At 44.1% G+C, this 18583-nt stretch overlaps 1 protein-coding gene across 4 annotated transcripts; it reads right to left on the reverse strand.

Annotated features, from left to right (window-relative positions):
• Positions 1-848: 848 nt before the first annotated feature.
• LOC116938202 (oxysterol-binding protein-related protein 11-like) lies at positions 849-18199 on the reverse strand. 4 transcript variants are annotated; one of them, XM_032945333.2, is made up of 13 exons: positions 17322-18199; positions 16821-16886; positions 15411-15592; positions 13507-13586; positions 12919-13101; positions 12015-12324; positions 10349-10515; positions 8885-9082; positions 8150-8717; positions 7545-7731; positions 5908-6090; positions 4849-5002; positions 849-3698 (listed from the first exon to the last, which is right to left on the reverse strand). In XM_032945333.2, exons 1-13 carry the CDS (start codon positions 17945-17947, stop codon positions 3654-3656), a joined length of 2949 nt encoding a protein of 982 aa, XP_032801224.2. In that variant the 5' UTR covers positions 17948-18199; the 3' UTR covers positions 849-3653. The 4 variants fall into 4 exon arrangements, with proteins under 4 accessions (XP_032801224.2, XP_032801223.2, XP_032801226.2 ...); XM_032945332.2 differs by having other exon boundaries at positions 16821-16889; positions 17322-18197; XM_032945335.2 differs by having other exon boundaries at positions 12015-12303; positions 16821-16889; positions 17322-18196.
• Between the last annotated feature and the right edge of the window lie 384 nt (positions 18200-18583).

Below are 18583 nucleotides of genomic sequence, written 5' to 3' on the forward strand. Positions count from 1 at the left end.
AGGCAGGCAGGTTTTGTGCGTTTCAAGGGACTATAGCCATCTTTCAGTTTGACGCCTTGCATTCTTTTTGAAACCACAACCACGTGCCGATTTTAATTATCTCGCCAGTCGCAGGTCTAACTGCTCGAAAAAACACCATCGCGTCCACAAAACCTCCGCACCTTTTCCTTTCGACCGGTGAATTAGTGTCCAGCCTCCTCCGGCACAACGGGAAGTGCCCCTTCCTTAACCCCTCCACTGCTTCTGGCTCCCTCCGAATGGTCCCTGTGTCCCAGCTGCCCCCTGCGCTCTCCTCCACCCCGTGACTCGCTCGATGGTCACTTGACGGCGGTTCGGCGGGCCACCACCACCCACAGCTGGAAGAAGGCCTCTGAACGAGCACCTTACTCGCCAGCACATTGCAGGTGTCTCCATCCATGCGTGCCGAGCGGCAAGCATGAACCTTGCAACCGGTCACTTATTAACCATCGCATGACTATCACAAAAGACGCGCGAATGCCTTTTGAGTTGCAAATCACCGTGGAGTCGCTTAAACTGACAGCAGCTTATTTTTGGCCCTAATTATTTGTCATAATCTTCGGGGACGTATTAATTACATGAGTGCTGCCGCCCGTGGTGCATTTTGAATATCCACAGGCACGAGGCATCTGGTCTCTTCGAAATTTTGCCTTTAAACATATAGCCCTCGTACACCATTTCACACGGCCAATGTTACCCTGAAGGTTTACGTGACCAATTCTATTGATGTCACAGTAATTTTCTGGCGCGGAACCGTAATTATTTTCACATTCAACAACCCGAACCCGCGAATGAAAATGGTAAGTTAACATTGAGTCGAATGGCAGTCATTGACTGTGATGATCAGACATTGTTTTATTGTGTGAAGAGATTCAAAGTACATGTGAAAGCATACATTTTATTGATTTTACAGCACCTTTGACACGTTGGCATATTCTAGCATAATTGCTTAGACCAGTAATCGCAGAGCATTAACTTCATTCGTGAGATAATAATAATTTACATGTATTTGTATGGCGCCTTCCACTAATATATCAAGGCGCCTTGCTAGGATATAGAATATAAAATATTGCAATCAAACACCCTGACACAAGTATATGATTGCATATTGTCAACAGGACCCTTAACACCATGTTACTTTCCATGTGCGAGTGACATGGCGCTGTGTAATACTGAAACACATTTGTGAGCACGAAAAGCAGGCGAATGTTGTCACACACACACACACACAAAAAACGAAGTTTATACGTAAAGACGTAAACAATTTTTTTTAACACTTAATGTTGTCCGTTCGCCGCGAAGATGAAAGACGTGCAATTCCCACTCTCTTTGGCATGGCCAAACATGCAGTTGCACATTCTCATTCATCTTGCTGGTTTTTTTTTTTAGGGATAAGACTGCTTACAAAGGTACGCGGGTGTCGCCTTTTCGTATGTCGGCAATTTTCCGATTGTGCGGCTGCACGGTGCATTCATGACTGATGGTTCAGTTCAAATTAGAAAATGTGTCGACGCGGTGTTTAATTTTCCTCACACGAGTGAAGTCACAACATATCTAAAATGGCATTACGTATGTTAGTATTTTGAACTTCATTCGCAACGTACGTAGCCAACCGTGCTAATCGGAGTTGCGGGTTAGGCATTAATCTCATCTCTGGATTTTATTCAAGTGAATGTTTCTTAGATGGCTCAAGATAGTGTGTGTACACAAAATAGTGTCCACTTATTTTTTGATATTTTAAATGCCTACAAACAACACAATATGGAAATATTTACGAGAGATTGCTTTTGCAACTTAATTTTTCATAATAAAGGTTTTTGGGTGATATCGCATTATTATAAATGTGTTGCAACCCTCCACCACCCGACACGGCCAATCAGTAAAAAATGTGTCACATTAACAAAACGCCTATTAGTTACTTCTTCAGCCCACCGGTGTGTTTGAAGAGTGAATCCACAACATTTAGAATTTGAGCACCGTAACGTTTCGCTGGTAATTACATCCAGCATCTTCGGGCGATTTGCCAGAAGAGTGAAGCCATCCACCTGCTTCCGGTCTTAAATAGTGCAGGAAGACGTGATAATTGTTGAACCCCATCAGGTTTCGAGATCAGAGACGGCGGGTATTGTAATTATAATAGATTAGTAATCAGTTAATTAGTATGTGATTCCTCTATAAGGAATTGTAATATGTATTGTGTATTGCTTAATAATACGCTTCCAGGCTGCGCTAAGTCTGTAGCTATCAGAGCGATTAAAATTATTTGTATTTTTCTCAATTTCGATGGATTCTCTAATTAGTCTTGGCCAGTAATAATTAGTTTGCATAACACTTCAACGTTATCAAAATCAATTGAGTGTCCTTGTTGGCACGCATGTTCTGCCACTGCTGGCAGTTGTGATTTAGATAATTTAATGTTACTTTGGTGTTCTTTTAGTCTTACGCTAATGTTATGTCCTGTTTGTCCAATATAGCATTTACCGCATAAGCAATTGATCCGATATGCTTGTGGTAAATGCTATATTGGACAGACGAGATGTAACATTAGCGTAAGACTCAAAGAACACCAAAGTAACATTAAAATTATCTCAAACACAACTGTCAGCAGTGGCAGAACATGCTTGGCAACAAGGACACTCAATTGATGTTGATAACGTTGAAGTGTTAAGCAAAACTAATTATTACTGGCCAAGACTAATGAGATAATCCATTGAAATTGAGAAAAATAAAAATAATTTTAATCTCTCTGATAGCTAAAGACTTAGCTCAGTCTGGAAGCGTATTATTAAGTAATACACAATACATATTACAATTCCTTATAGAGGAATCACATACTAATAAACTGATTCCTAATCTATTATATATTTACAATAGCCCCCCCCCCCACCTCCGCCTCTGATCTCGAAACCTGATGGGGTTCAACAATTATGACGTCAACCTGCTCTATTTAAGACCGGAAGCAGGTGGATGGCTTCACTATTCTGGCAAATCGCCCGAAGTTGCTGGATGTGATTACCAGTGAAACGTCGTACTCAAATTCTAAATGTTGTGGATTCACTCTTCAAACACTGAAGAAGTAACTAATTGGCGTTTTGTTAACGTGACACATTTTTTACTAATTGGCCGTGTCGGGTAGTGGAGGGTTGCAACACATTTATAAATAACGCGATCTAACCCAAAAACCTTTATTATGAATAATACTGGTCGTGAAAGCATACGTGTTAAACTTCATTTTTACATTTCTTTTAACACTTTTGTAAAGTATCTTTGAAAAAAATACCTTTTGATAGCTTAACTATGCAGTTACATTTTGATAACATCCATCATTTTCGAAAAACGTCTCACCAGAGAGTGTACGCTCTCACAGCAGTCAATTCAAATGTGGCAAGACTCAAATAAATATAAATAAATACAATGTCTTTCAAGTACACAATCACAGTGCTGTAGCGCGAGCAAATGGACGTATGGATCAAGGTGGTTTGAGAGAGGGCTTCAGCTCTGCCATTGGGAGATTTAAGTCCAACTCCTTAAGCCGGATGCAAGTCTAAGAGCACCTCCTGGCAGAAGCAAACACTCAATCAGGCTAGGACGTGCAATGGGTATGGGGAAGGGGATTCCTTACTGAGAGAGGTCACTCAGGAGTTCCTCCACAAAGGATGACGGTACACCCAACCTTCTCCCTGTGGTGTACACACACATCCACACACACAAATAAATACATGTACAAAGAAAACACATGCACATTACCGCACATGTCGAGTCATATGATGTACACAGACTGCCTTACACCACCAGCATGCACACCCTCCCCACCACATAAGTCTTCCCCATTCACACTGAAATGCCCTGGATATATTTTATTGAAACAAATTCTGCCATTTAAATTACGAGCACCGTCTCATCAGCATGTTAAACTGCTTTAACCTATCCCATCGTATTACCTGGACGTAATATGCAACTACAGTTTCATACATAGTTTATGACAGGTTGCTGCTGTATGCATGTTCCATTATAAGAATGGATAATGAAAACGCCTCTCAGATGTATTTTCTTTGATATTCACACCAGCACACCCTCTCAACTGAATTTCTTTGAAGGGCACACATTTACAAATATTTCCAGTATAGTCTGGCAGTAAGTTATAGAATGTATTGTTAGTAAGCACAAACTAAGCCAAGCTACAGCTCAGGTGAAGATGGTGTTGCTAACATCACACCGATTAATCCGTCTCACATCTACTGAACATCTGTGGAAAAAGAGCTTTATAGCTCATCAGATTCCTCCAGTATAAATAAATATTCTGATTACGATTCTGATATGCCAATGACGATAAATTCCAGCAGGTAACCATTTAAGGCTGAGTCATGCTCAGCAAGGAACAAGAGTTTCATATGCAATGTACCACTGATGTGTAGGGTCAAGAATGGAACCACAATTGGTAATATAGTAGTGTACGGAATGTGCTACCATTCCACACAAACACATACACAAAGACCCCCTTATAGCCTTTAACAGACTGTTGGGGCAAGTGCTGTTAGCGAGCACTTTTGAAGGCCAACATGGCACACGAGGGAGTGGATGGCCAGCACCATACCCACCCATCTTTGGTGATGTTTACACAATGCATCAAGTTCTAATTTTTGGCTCAGTCGACCTAGGAGAGGCCCAGAACCAAGTCAGATATCCATCCCTGATGTTGGCCGTGAGCAGGGAATTGAACTCGGGTCGCCTGGTTCGTAGCAAAGTGCGCGAACCACTGCACTACCGCTTCCCACACACCCATACACATGCTCATACAGTCCTCATCAATGGTTTCTGGGGCCCACTCACTTCACGGAGGAAGTACTTAGGCACGTGCTCTGTGCCAGCCTGCACACGTGCCCTCTCCTTAGCACGCTGCCACTCCTCCAGCTTGTGCTTATGCTCCGTTGCGGACGCGATGTCACCGGCACGCAGAGCTGACGTCACCTGCTGCCACAGCCGCCTGGCGCAGGACGAGAGGCTGGCTCAGGTGCGATCGGTGGCAAGACGTGGGCGTCACGTTGGCGAGATGTGAATTACCTCGCCTGGATTACAGGAGGTCGTGGGTTAGATCCCGACCCAGACACCTATATATATGGAGTTTGCATGTTTTCCCCATGATCACGTGGATTTTTATCTGATTTTTCCTTCCACAATAAACGTGCGTTCAGCATATTTGGCTGCTATAAATTTCCCACATAAGCCACTTCGTTGGGCTATCATTTGTGGCCAGGTCGCTTCTGAAAAAGAGCTGTACAGCTCAGTGGGCCTTACCTGGTAAATTAAAAAAATAGTTAATAGCAGTTTTATCACTCAGGGGAATGGATGGATGTGAGAGTCATCAGCAAGGAAAGCCGAAAAAGATAAGTCTTTTATCTTGTAATTAAGAGCAACTATGATTGGATAGTATCACTTCCAAAAACAATATTGATAACAATTTAAATTGTATACTATGTACGTTGATTCAGCTATGTTCACAATAATTTGATTTAATACACTTAAAAAAAATACCAAATCTATCCCACTTTTACGACTAGAAGCAGGGGGACGAGAGTCAATTCCATTAATGTCCTGAAGATGGCAGAATATCACGCTACACCGGAGAATGACCTTGAAAAATAAAAACTCTCGATTCCATAAGCCCCAACTGGCACAACCACAAAACACAAACGAAGTCAATGTTTCCATCATCGGCCACAAATGCATCCCTCCAAGAATTGTCAATACATGTCCGAATGGCATGTGCGCACAGCGCACAACAGAGTGAATGCATAACAGGGTTGAGTAAGGGGACTGGCTAGCAGTGATACAAAAAGGATAGGGGCACGATGATAGGTCAACCAAGGTTCAGAAAGCAGGACAGCTTACCGGGAGTGCATGGGCTCCTGGCGTTCGATTGGCTGCACATGTTTGGGAATAATGAGCATTTTGGTCGTGTCCATGATGACCGTCTCCCCAGAGGTGGTGGTGAACTCCAGCAGGCCATTCCACTCGCCTTGAGCACGTGCGAGTACAGCCCCCTCTTCAACGTGTCGCACCTCGGCAGTCACCCTTAGACACATGCATGGACAAAAATGTCAGGTGTGGCATTTCACCTTATAGGTAAAAATGGTAAATGTGCCCGGCTTGTAATGTATAGCTCATGTCACTTCTGGCAGAAAGGCCTTCAATAGATGGAGTATTTAGCCTACTCTTCCGTGCTGATTAGGCATCTTGGAAGAGGTGGGGGGTACACACACTTTCCCCACCATTTGCGACCTGCTAATCAACTGTGGTGGACCTATTTATACTTCTGTGTAGACAGATATGGGGAATTTCATAAATCCAGTGTGCTAACCATTCTACTATGGCAGCATCCAACTTTGTAGATATTGGGGATTGTTTTTATTTCACAACTATCAAGGCTGGCAGAGGTGTGATATGGCTGGCATCTCGACGGCCTGCTTTCATCTACCAAGTGCTTATGCGCAATGCACTACTCATTTTAGGCTGAATTTATCTTGGGGTTGTCCATAACCAAGTTCAGATATGCCTGGCCAGAAATCAAACTCAAATGACCAGTATCATATCAGTGTCAACTATTATATTTGTCCGTCAACCATTACTGTATACATTATGAATGGCCTTCAGTTAAAAAAATTAGCATTGCTCTAAGTACAATTATGTAAAACGTTACTCCTGTATTAAAGGAAAGGGGAACACAACTTCAGTCATTGATTTCTGCAGCCCGTTATCTGCACATATCATTTCCACCTGTTACCTCCGCATACTTATGAACCAATTCATTCTAATGACCTCTATGGTGTGTGTCCACCTAAACAACCTCATAACTTGTGCACATGCTGCATAAACTAATTTACCAAAGACTCGGCTGCTGATCCAAATACAGTAAAACTTTGTTATTTCGGTATATGATCATTCGTAATTGGGGATAATTTGGCACGGGTGCACTTTCGACATATATAGCATGTTAGTAATTTTCCATGAGCCGAACTGCCGTACCGAATGGTCCAATTTCCGCATACGCGTGGACTCCACGCGCCACGACCAAAACAACGACTCAGTCGAGTGGCGGCGTGCGTGGTGAGCGTTACTGCAGACCTGTTGCTTTGGACTTTACCTTGTTGATGCACTCTGTGCAAGCCAACCCTCTCAGAAATGTCGTCTGCACCTAAGAAGTAATGGAAAGGGACTGAAGTATAAATCCTTTAGTCTCTGAGACAAATCCAAAATTGTGGATATAATTGATGAAGGTGTGTCAATGCATATGGTGTGTGAAGAGTTTGGAAAACACACTGGATTTTTCTTTATTGGGGCAGGAGGCACTCGGGAGTACCATTGTACATAATTCGGAATAATGGATAATTCGGCAAGGCCACAGACCCAAATGTGTCGAATTAACAAGGGTTTTCTGTACACCTTTTCTGTGTCATCCAGTCTTCCAATGCTTAAGTGTAATTCATGTAGTACCCATTATACCGCTGCTATCTTACTGCCCTTTTCACCTGTGCAGCTTGCCTCCATAGAAGGGCTTGGTGTGGAAATTTACGGAAGCAGCAAGGCAAGTGCGGGCACAGGTAATGGACACTTTTCCTCCCAGCTCCACCCAGGGTACGGTGAGAATGGAGCGAGCGTATCCGCTCGGCAGCGTGAATACGTACTCCTCGCCGTGCTCCTGCAGCCACAACCTCCCTGTGAAGATCACGCTGCTATTAGTCAGTGATAAGCAAAGGGAGGCATGCAGGCATGCCTGTAGAATCAACCAGGTTAGCGGAGTTTGCAGCTAAAACAGTCTCTGGTTGCCATACACACGATTAGATTTATTGTACAAATCCTTGTGTGTCTTCTAAATGAAGTACCGAGATTTAATGTAATTTCTATGAGGATATTAATGTATATATCTGTTGAAAGAGAAACGTGAGTGTTTATTGGAGCATTATTGTAATTTAATTACGAATAATTTTCAACTAAGTTGGGATGTTGGCTGTGATATCACTATTATTGGACTATAACCAGCTGTGGAATATCTCTGGGATAAATGGGCGATGGCAAGACTGTACTCGCCAAATTATATAATTCATGTAAATGACATTGCTACACTCTGGCTTACCTTCCCCGACCATTGAGACGCCCACAGACATGCCTAGGAACTTGCTCTTGGTCCATAGGTGTACGTTGAGGCACATTCCCAGCTCCGCGCACTCCACATAAAAGGCCGATACGGGTGGGTGGTGAGACACCTGCTCTGCCACGAACCAAACACGGTAGCACCCGTCTTCACCGGCATCCTCTCCTCCCGCCCGCGTCCTTCGGTATGCCACATTTGACCTCGGCTCGGGCTTCTCCCCTGAACTATAGTCAGACTCAGTTCCACACCCAGGTGAGTTCTTCACAGACCCAGGACTGACTTCCTTACGGCTCTTCGCCATCACCCAAGTACGCGGCACGAGCCAAGAGCAGCGGAAAGCTTCGCCGATTATGGGGTTGTACGGTTTCTTGGCAACGGCGCCCTTGCGGCCCTCGCGAAAGGAGGACAGGTAGTACTGCAGGAGTAGACACATGCGCTCCTCTGCAGTTTGGCCCCACGCCACAGCCAGGAATGCATCCGTGTGCGCCATGAAGTCGGAAAACATCTCCAGCAGCGAGCGACACTCCAGGATGAAGGTGGGCAGCACCACCTGTCCATGTGGGTGAATGCATACGACAGCCAATGCTGTGTGGTATCGTGCATTGCGTTGTGGATTCGTGCAGTTATTGTGAATAGTGCGAAGTATCGTTGGGTGCGGTGCGCCATTGCTCTGTGTGGCGCGGTATCTCTCTTTGTCGTGGGTAATGCTGTGCACACCTTAGTAAGGTCCATGCCGAGCTTGAGCTGAGACAGCATGTGCAAAATGATGCTGTAGTGCTCCTCCCCTTGGGGCGGAGGCAGATCCAGCTCATCAAGTTCGCCCTCATCGGTCAGCTCATCCTCGTCGCAGTCCTCTTGTTCGCCACCCCAATGTGGTCCGTTCCACCCCACTCCCTGAAACGAGCCCATTAAATCCTGTGACAGTCCAATATACTGAAAAATGTACCCCGCTCAAAGGCTGAAGTAGCGTCCCTGTCTGTGAAACTAATATACGAATCTGCAAAGAGTAATCCAAAGATACTTCGACATTGCAAACTGTTACGATATCAATCATTGTTGGTTGTATAGTATAAGTTACTGGTTGTATAATTATGCGGGCGGTCCTCGACTGAAGTACGGTTCGACTCACGTCGATCCGCGCTTACGGCAGGTTGCCAATGGCCACACGCACGTTATTACGGACGGTGATCAGACGGCACTTACGGCACGACGCTGACTCGAGTGCCGGTTCTGTGCACAAATGTACGGCACATCGCCGAGTGGGTCTCCCTTTCCGACGAGCTCCGGTGCTCAACCTCTGTGCATTCTCAGTGAAAATTTGCAAAGCATTTTTCATTTATACCATCCTTAAAAATGGCTGATAAAAGGAAATGTCAGTGCTCGAGGGATGACCCTGATGAAGGTGTTGCTTCATCCTTAAGATTTCTTATAGTAATTCCCACTATTTAACTGCAAATATTCAGTCCGAATAATTCAGGAATTACGAATAATTAAGTGAAGAAATTTCTAAACACTATTATTGTATTCTTAGCTCTTTCGGTAAAGTCACATTGAAGGGAAACAATAAAATATATTATTGGGTTTTTATATATTTTATTATTTTATTGTTTCCCTTCAACGTGACTTTACCGAAAGAGCTAAGAATATGAATTACTGCAGTCATGAAAGCTTTAAATCAAAATTTACTATTATTGTAATTAATATATGATTGGAAGTTTGATTAAATATACTATTTGTATTCATATTCTCATTATATGACTAGCTATCACTCATTCTCGAATCATTCATTCCATTCATAATTTACTGCCATCAATTTGACTTTCACACATCATCACAGATTTGCCCATTGCTACCTCATCTATTTCATTCACCTCACCTCCACCATTGCATTCATATGTTAAGGCGCTATATAAATTCCGTTAAGACATATAAAAAGTTGCATACCAAACCCTTGGTCATGAACGCAACAGACCCTTGGTCATGAACACAACCCCCCATTATATCAGTTTCTGTGGGCAAATCAGTCTCGACATATACGTCATCTTGACTTACTGCACCTGTTCCTATGAAAGTAACCCAATGTAAGTCCGAGGACTGCTTGTAAACCAATAATGCACTAAATCTCAATGCAGCATCTAAGCTATTGTGGGCAGAAAGGGAAAGACAAGGAGACAAACCTACCTGCTGTGCTGACATTGAGACAGAAGAAGGTGGTGGAGCTGGCTCCGACTCATGATGAGAAGTGTCCGATGTGCCGTCTGGGGCGTGAGAGCACATGTTCCCGGGGTTCACAGAATCGCACGGTGGCACAGGGGCTACCACGACAGGTTGCAATGAGTGGACTCTCCCTGAGCAAGTGAGAATGAAGAGGACGAAAGCAAGAGAACAGGGTAAATATCACCTCTTATTTTTCTTCAAATCGAATCCATCACTATGGTGCGACTCTATATAATGAGCCATACCTTACAACTACATCGAGAAGAATCAATGTTACTGAGGGGTCAACAATCATCGCTACCACCAAGAGACACAAGTGCATCTGTATTCAAGGAAGCTATAATGTACAAGTTCAGTCGAGGCATTCATTGTAGGACTTCGGTTAGTTATTTTTGTTTTTAAAACCACAATGATACTAATTCTGAACAAAGTAATACTCACTTGATGCGGCAAATTATAATTAGATACCGTAGTTGGTTAACAGGTCAACAGGCACATAAGCAGTGGACTTCTATGAATACCTTAACTGGACTCACCACGTATAACTGTAACACACAAACAGCATAATCAATGTTAAAACGTCAGAATGTCTCCCCGCATATGATCCTTATGGCAGTACCCCGGGGTACCAAATAATAAAAAATGGCCGAGGCAAATAAATATTTTATTTCTGGGACACTATTATTTTCAGGGGTGTACTTAACTCTGCTACTGGGGTACCAATCAATCCGAAATCGGTGCCACACTCCGCGATGTCGAAACGCGGCGAGGACGTTTGCGCCGAAACCCTGAACGCTCGTACGCACCGCAGTGGTGCATCGTGAGTACAGCTCGTCAAGATGAGTCAATTGCCGTATCGCCGACCATCAACAGACGAAAAATGACTGCATCACGGACATTATGCGAGAGCCGGGGTACTATGGTACTCCGGGGTACCGTCATAACGTTCATATGCACTTTCAATCTCTTGTGTTTTTCAGTTTTTAAAGCCTTACGTTCATGTGTACCATTTGCATGTGTGAACTGTACCTTCACAAAGTGTTTCACCAAAGCAGTCATTATAATTTAGATTCAGGGAAATATAGTTTCTCCCACGAATGTAAGAATATAATGCCTTATTTTGTCCAGTACCTTTTAAAAAGGCAAAGTAGAATGCATGGTTCATTTTATCCAATAAATCATCGATTGCAGACAATACAGGCAAACAATGGAAGTGAATTAAAATTTGTTTTTATTTAAATTGAAATACAAATAATAACATGTTTAATTGACTCTAAAAATGTACATTCTTTATTTTTATGATACAAGTAATTTTATTCTGCATTGTACAAATGTTAATCAGCACTCTATAGACTTATGAATATTTACAAAACTACTTTATTTTCATTACAATGTTTGATTGTCTTACTTTATCATTTGAAATCTTCTCCCATCCCATATTTAACCCACTTGTTCATGTAATGCATGTAATGTTCGCTCTATATTTTCCACATCACCCTTGGAAAAGAAACCTGCTGTGTCGAAGAACAGCACGCTCCAAACATGCCGAGTTGATCGATGGGCATGGTGCGTGGCCAACACAGCGAGTTTTCCCATGCGTAAGCGGCCAGGCGAGGTGGCGGATGCTCACCCGCAGGGTCTGCCATGGCCACACTGTGCTGCCGACCCGGAGAACTCCCGCCACCGTCACTGCCTCTGCCGCCCCCACCGACCCTGGCCCGCCCTCGGTGGGTGTGCGCCGCACTACGCTGCATTTGCAGCAGGTGCAGACAGGCGTGCAGGCAGCCAAGGGCTGAGACGGCCGATGCTTTGAGCAGAAGAAGGTCAGGATCCAGCGGTGTGATGCGAGCGTGTGAGCGTGGCAGAGCTTCCATGGTCAACGCCAGGGCACGCTGCTCCTCATAGGCACGCACCAGCATCTGGCACAGACACACGCAAAGCTGGGACGCGGGGGGGGGGGCGGCATGCTGATCTACAAGCAGTGCTAGTGCTATGGCGAGGCGCAGAGCTGGCAAGCACAGCTAGCACAGAAGTGTGAGTACGAGGAACGAGCAGGTAGAACTAGTAGGCTGAATTGGTTTGTGGAGCTGGCTCATGAGTTATTGTAAGCAAGCAAAGTTAGACAATGAGCTGGCACAGAGTACTAGGTTAAAATAAGTGAACTTCGCACCCTCGCAAGCAGAATAAATGTTAAATCCACTGTTGCCATGCAAACATACACAAACAAATATGTACAAATGAAGAAGACAAAAAGTATACAGCACAGCAAAGATTTGCAAAATTAACAGTAAATGTAGGGGATAATAAACATATTCAACAAACCCAAAAGCCATCCTTTAGTAACTGCGAGTAGAGATTGCCACACTTTCAGTCGGTCGCAATAAGCCTTCAGTAATAAGCCACTGCATTGTAGATCAGTTTGTATGCAAATCCTATTAAAAAATTTTTTACATGGGACCAACATTTCAAACGGTCACAAATGTTTTGACACCTTTTTTAATCGCAAAGTATTATCGTAATTTCGCATGACTCACCCACTGTGCATCGGACAGCCAGTTGTTTCCATGTATTAAAGTCTTGCTGCCTGGATATGAGTGTCTTTTATCTGCAACTGCATCCTCCCTTGTCGCATATGGCCTTCGCAATAAGGCCCCAGGAGATAGCGCTGACCTCTTGACCCCCGAGAGGTAGAGTTCATGACCCAACACAGGATTCATCTGACACACACACACCAACAGATATCAACACAACAGCATAAACATGATCACCTACATCACCCTCATGTAAATGATGTGTCGCCTTCAATTCCCGATACATGTGGGAGGCATTAAAGAAAAGGGCAAGTGGTGAATTGAATTACTGCAAACATTTTTCAATATTCTTTGATCTACGCACACAGTGGCATGCAATTAGAATATTGTGGAATATTTTACGTAAATACAAATTCTCAACACATTAGTTTTGAGCTTGTGACAGTTAACCTAGAGCTAAGCATGGGAAACGCACAATTCCTGCAAATATTTCCATCGTAAAGTTGCCGGCTAGACTGCATGGGGCACAATGGGCAAACGACATGGTGTATTTCTGCACAGTGTGGAGAGGTACAGACATCTAGAGCTCACCATGCCAATGCAATCAGTGTGGTGCTGCGCACACCCCTGTAGGCGGCTCACCCAGTGCTGTCTTTCCCGCGCGTCCTTGGCTGTTCCAGGCACAACGCAGTATGTCAAGTCACGTCACGCTGCAGCACTTGCTTCTAGCTCATCAATATAAAGAAGCATGCTCTATGCCGGCCTATGACAGCTGAACCGTGCGCACATGTTGATTAAGTTAATGAACCAAAGACTCGGCTGCTGAACCCAATACATCTCTCTGTGTCATCCAGTCTTCTAACGCTCGAGTGTAATGCACGTAAAACCCATGATACCACTGCTGTATATCAAGCAGCCAAGAGTAAATACAACTTTTTGATTAGTAGTTGTTGAAATTCTTTTTTTCATGTTGTCATAGAGGAAGACCTGTAGGACAATGAGAATGTTCTGCCCTCAACTTGATATGTTGGCATTGCTTAGAAAAAAGAAGAGCTTGGCCGCTTCAGCAAATATGAATGTCAAATATCCATTGGCTCAAAGGGTACAAGATCAACTGTATTTTCAACAATGTTGCCTCAAAGCTTCAAAAACACATTCAGCAGTGTGTGAGCTATGACAGGTCCATGCAGACAAAACATTGCCATAAAAATTGCCTTATTTTTGATGTTCCTGCTGTTGCATAGATAATTAATTAATTCTTACTATATTTCATGAAGGTCTACTCTGGAAATGAACAAAGATAGGCAGTCTATAGGTGCCCTATGGGAATAGTTAATCAGCATTTAACAGGTACATACACCTCAGGGCAAATTGTGTTTAACAGACATAATTAATCTAGGAATATACATGTAAAAAATGTAAATACACTAAAATGTAACTATTTTCATTTACCAGGCAAAGCCCACTGAGCTGTATAGCTCTTTTTCAGATGCGACCTGGCCACACATAAGCCCAACGAGGTGGCTCATCAAGTCGAAATTTACAGCAGCCAAATTGTCAAATAGGCTGCCCCTCATCGTGTAACATACCCAAATTCTGTCTACTATAGAACATGAAACAGATCCAGTTGAAAAGTGAAGGTCAACAGCAGTCCTGAGTATGAGACATAAAGCTGTCACTTGTTTGGTGTTGATAATGAAGAATCTATTTTTTGATGGAGTTGTTACCACGGGGAATTCATAGCAAGCTTTGAGAATCGCACTTACCAAAGCAACAGATTTTTTGTCCTTGGTGTAACCTATAAAATGTGGTTAAATAAAAGATATTCATTTTAACTAGGTATTTACCTTTAAGAATTCAACCTTAGTGCAGTTATATAAACAATAGCAATGTACAATATGCCCTGCATTGTACAAGTCCTCGATGCTGCCAAAACAATATCTTTTTTAGGCTTTGATATTCACTAATGTATCAATACTTAAATCTACTTTATGGAGTGCTTATCGAAGTATACATGTGTGCTGTTCTCCTTATATGATGTGCACGTACCTTTAATGCAGAGGATCTGAAAAAGTATCACAAATTCCACCGTACAGATTTTAAAATAGGAAGCAGCAGGTATCAAACCACACTCAACCGGAGTAGTCATTGCTGTACCATCCATTTGTATGTACAGTAAAACCTTAGATTGCGAGCATAATTCGTTCCAGAAACGTGTTTGTAATCCAAAGCACTCGTATATCAAAGCACTCGTATATCAAAGCACTCGTATATCAGTTGTGATCACGTGACGCTCGGCAGACAAAGCGTATACGCACTACTCATATTGCAAGACATCGTTCGTTTATCAAATTAATATTTATCTAAAAAATTTGCTCGTCTTGCAAAACACTCGCAGACCAAGTTACTCGCAATCCAATTTTTTCACACCATACATAGCCAACCGTGCTAATTCGAGGTTGTGGGGAATCGGAGGTGTGTGTGGTAGTTAGTACCCCTCAGGCGGTACTGCTCCCCAGTCAAGGTGATGATCGTGAAGGCATAGGGTTCCTCCTCGCTGGGAGATGTCACAGCGCCTGCCAGAGCAATGGTGCCCCGTGGTTTCTGGCCTCCCTGTGCACTATGCTCATGCACGTGATACTCCAGACGCCCCTCAGCTCCAACCAGCACGAAATATCTGCAGTGCAGTGGCATCCATACTCGGCATATAGCAATTAACCCCCACAGCGATTCAAGCGCTTGGCACGATTTAATTCAGAACATATTTTTTTAGTTTGTAATGTCTCATTTATATTGCCTACATCAAATGTTCTGTCTTGTTCTGGCTCATTCTCGTGGCATATCATATAATAGCATAGAATTAGCATATCCTCCAAATAATATATGAATACACACACAATGCATATATTATGAATGTATTTAATTGTTAATTCAATTGCATGTTCAGTCTAGACACAAATTTGCTCTTAATAGTGGCATGCTTGAGACTACTGAACTAATTTGTGATTGAACATATTAGCAAAGTTAAAAAAATGCCCTTTGTCCTGCAAAGCCTCACTGAGTTCCAGATTGTCTTCAAGAGGGTCCTCAAATACAAACTGCTCGTTAAAGTACATACAAGTAAATAATAATTGTCATCTAATTTAACACGTGTGCTTGTTTGCAGACGCTTGTAATCCAAATGCGGTTTTCCGGAGATGGGCTGCATGTTGAGCACTTTTTCTCTTAAGCTTTCGTCATGCACTACTGTGTCCAGTCAGGAGTTGAATAGAGATACGCTGTGCGTGTTGTGCAAGCTTGAGAAGAAACAAATCTCATTTGGCAGCCCAACCTGGGACAGTGCACTTGGAATGCTTGTAGAGTAGAACCCCTGTGAACGATCACCCCTGTTAACGACTAATCTCTTAACGACGGGCCTCCATAGAGCCCAATGTGTAGTGTATAGTGTAGTGTATAGTAGTGTAGTGTATAGCAGTGTAGTGTATAATAGTGTATTGTAGAACCCCTCGTAACGACAACCCCTGTTCATGACTAATCGCTTAACGACGTGCCTCCATATAGCCCAATGTGTTCGCTTACCGACCATTCATTCCCCTGTTAATGACGGGCTGTTGTGGGTACAGTAAAAATATTAATCAATGCATTGATTAACCATGTCTATTTTAATATTATGTGTTTCTAGTGTTGTTAGTATCGTTATGTATTAAAATCTATTGTTTAAATATTAGAAAGTAAGTTTAACGATCGGTTTCGTGGATAAAAAAAGTTACCGTCGTTAGGAGGGGGGGGGGGGGTTCTACTGTACATTTCCTTATTTTACACATTTCCTTATTTTAATGCCCACACCGTTCCCATTGCAATTCTGTCTTACTGAAATCAATGTCTGCTCCGTCAGAGCCACTCACCTGAACTGCCAACCAGTCACCAGGTTGGTGTACTTCTGTAGGTAGCCAGTCAGATTCTCCCACTCACTGCTACAAGAAAACAGGGCAATGAATTACATATCGATTAATGCATTATCTTTAGCATTATTCACTCTCATAGCTCACAGAGCAAGAATAATCATTAACAGCCAATTGGCAATCCACTGCTAGATTAAAGTCTCCCCACACTGCATAAGTCATGGGGGTTATTTTGACCACTGCACTGCGTTGGTAAGTGCGGGTTAGTTAAAGGGACCATTCGCCACTTATATTAACCATGACCAGCAATCAAGTTCAAGTCGCCGGGTTCACAGCACAGTGTGCTTTCAGTAACCACTGTCAACAGCAGCAGCAAATCTCCGAGGAGCTGCTGCTGCTGCGTAACTTCGCATTCAAATAGCTTTAAACATTGGGGGGGGGGGGGCATTATTCCCATCATTTGAGAAAAGTGTTAATATTAAAAAGACGGCAGCTGCCCTTTACCTCTGTCGCTGGTGCTCCGAGTTGTGTGCTGGTGGCTTACAGGGCGCGCGGATCTCCGCGGCGTCTGTCACCATGTCCTCCTCCTGCTCCATGGGCGTCCCCATCATGTCCGCACGCAGTCCTTGTGCGAGTTCCGTGCCTGACTCTGGCTCAGATACTGTCCCAGACTCTGTTGCTGATCCTGACCGAGACCCAGATCCGGCTAAACTTGTTTCAGAGCCAGATCCTAAGACAGAATCTGGTCTCGGGTCAGACTCAAACCTTGGCACTGGCTCATTCCCAGGCCCCAAAGTGCACGGAGTAGTAGGACTAGACCCAGGTCCAATTCCATGTTCCGATCCAAACAATGGCACGGACCCATCCCGCGGTCCAAATACCGACGCAGGCTCAGACTCAATCCAATACAAAGAGCCAGACCCAAAGCCAGACTCAGACGCGGGGACTGACCCAAAGCCAGCTTCAGACCCAGGTGCTACCACTGATCCAAGTTCTAAGCCTAAGCCAGACCCTGGTCGAGATCCAAGTACAGATTCTGATCTTGAACCAGACACTGACCCGGCCCCTGGCCCAAATTCGGGGCCAATCTCAGCCTCGGCCCGGGTCCCTGGGCCGCCGCCCGCTGACATCGCGGCCCCTCGCCTCCCGCTCGGTCAACAGCCGCGGCGTCGCTCGCCCGCGCTCGGCGTCACACCGCGCGCGGAAATCATCGCCCGTGACTGACGACGGGATTGGCGTTGACGGACGAATCGATTCTTCGTAACGACGACGCGGTCCAAAGGCGACATCAAAAATAAACCACAAATCACGGCCGGTGGGTTGGTGGTGGCGGTGGTGGCCGACGCCTGTGACCTCCGACCCCGCGTGACGCGATGGGGCCCCGCCCCTCTCACGCTGCGAGCTCCGCCCACGCTAAACCGGCCAATCGCCTGCCGGCCACACTCAGTAGGACCTCGAACGTTACGTAACGCGTGTGTATCGTCAAACAACCTGACATCAGAAACGCGAAGAACAAATATCTATATATATAGCACCGTTAGTAGGCGACGTTCCGGGCAATGGCCCCTTCCTGCGTAGATCGTGGCCTGTGGATGTTGCTACGCCCGAAAACGTCAGTGGCTTCGGTGCGACAAGTAGTTCCACATGCATACACTGTAGTCAGACATACCACATGTGTTACATTCTTTTTGTAACGATATTCATTCATCACGTGTGCATCATACGAACATGGCCATGACTTTATTTTTAGATGTGTCGACAAATTG

Source organism: Petromyzon marinus, chromosome 4, assembly GCF_048934315.1.
Source record: "Petromyzon marinus isolate PM22_M1 ecotype Great Lakes invasive population chromosome 4, UKy_Petmar_22M1.pri1.0, whole genome shotgun sequence".
Taxonomy (NCBI): Eukaryota; Metazoa; Chordata; class Hyperoartia; order Petromyzontiformes; family Petromyzontidae; genus Petromyzon; species Petromyzon marinus.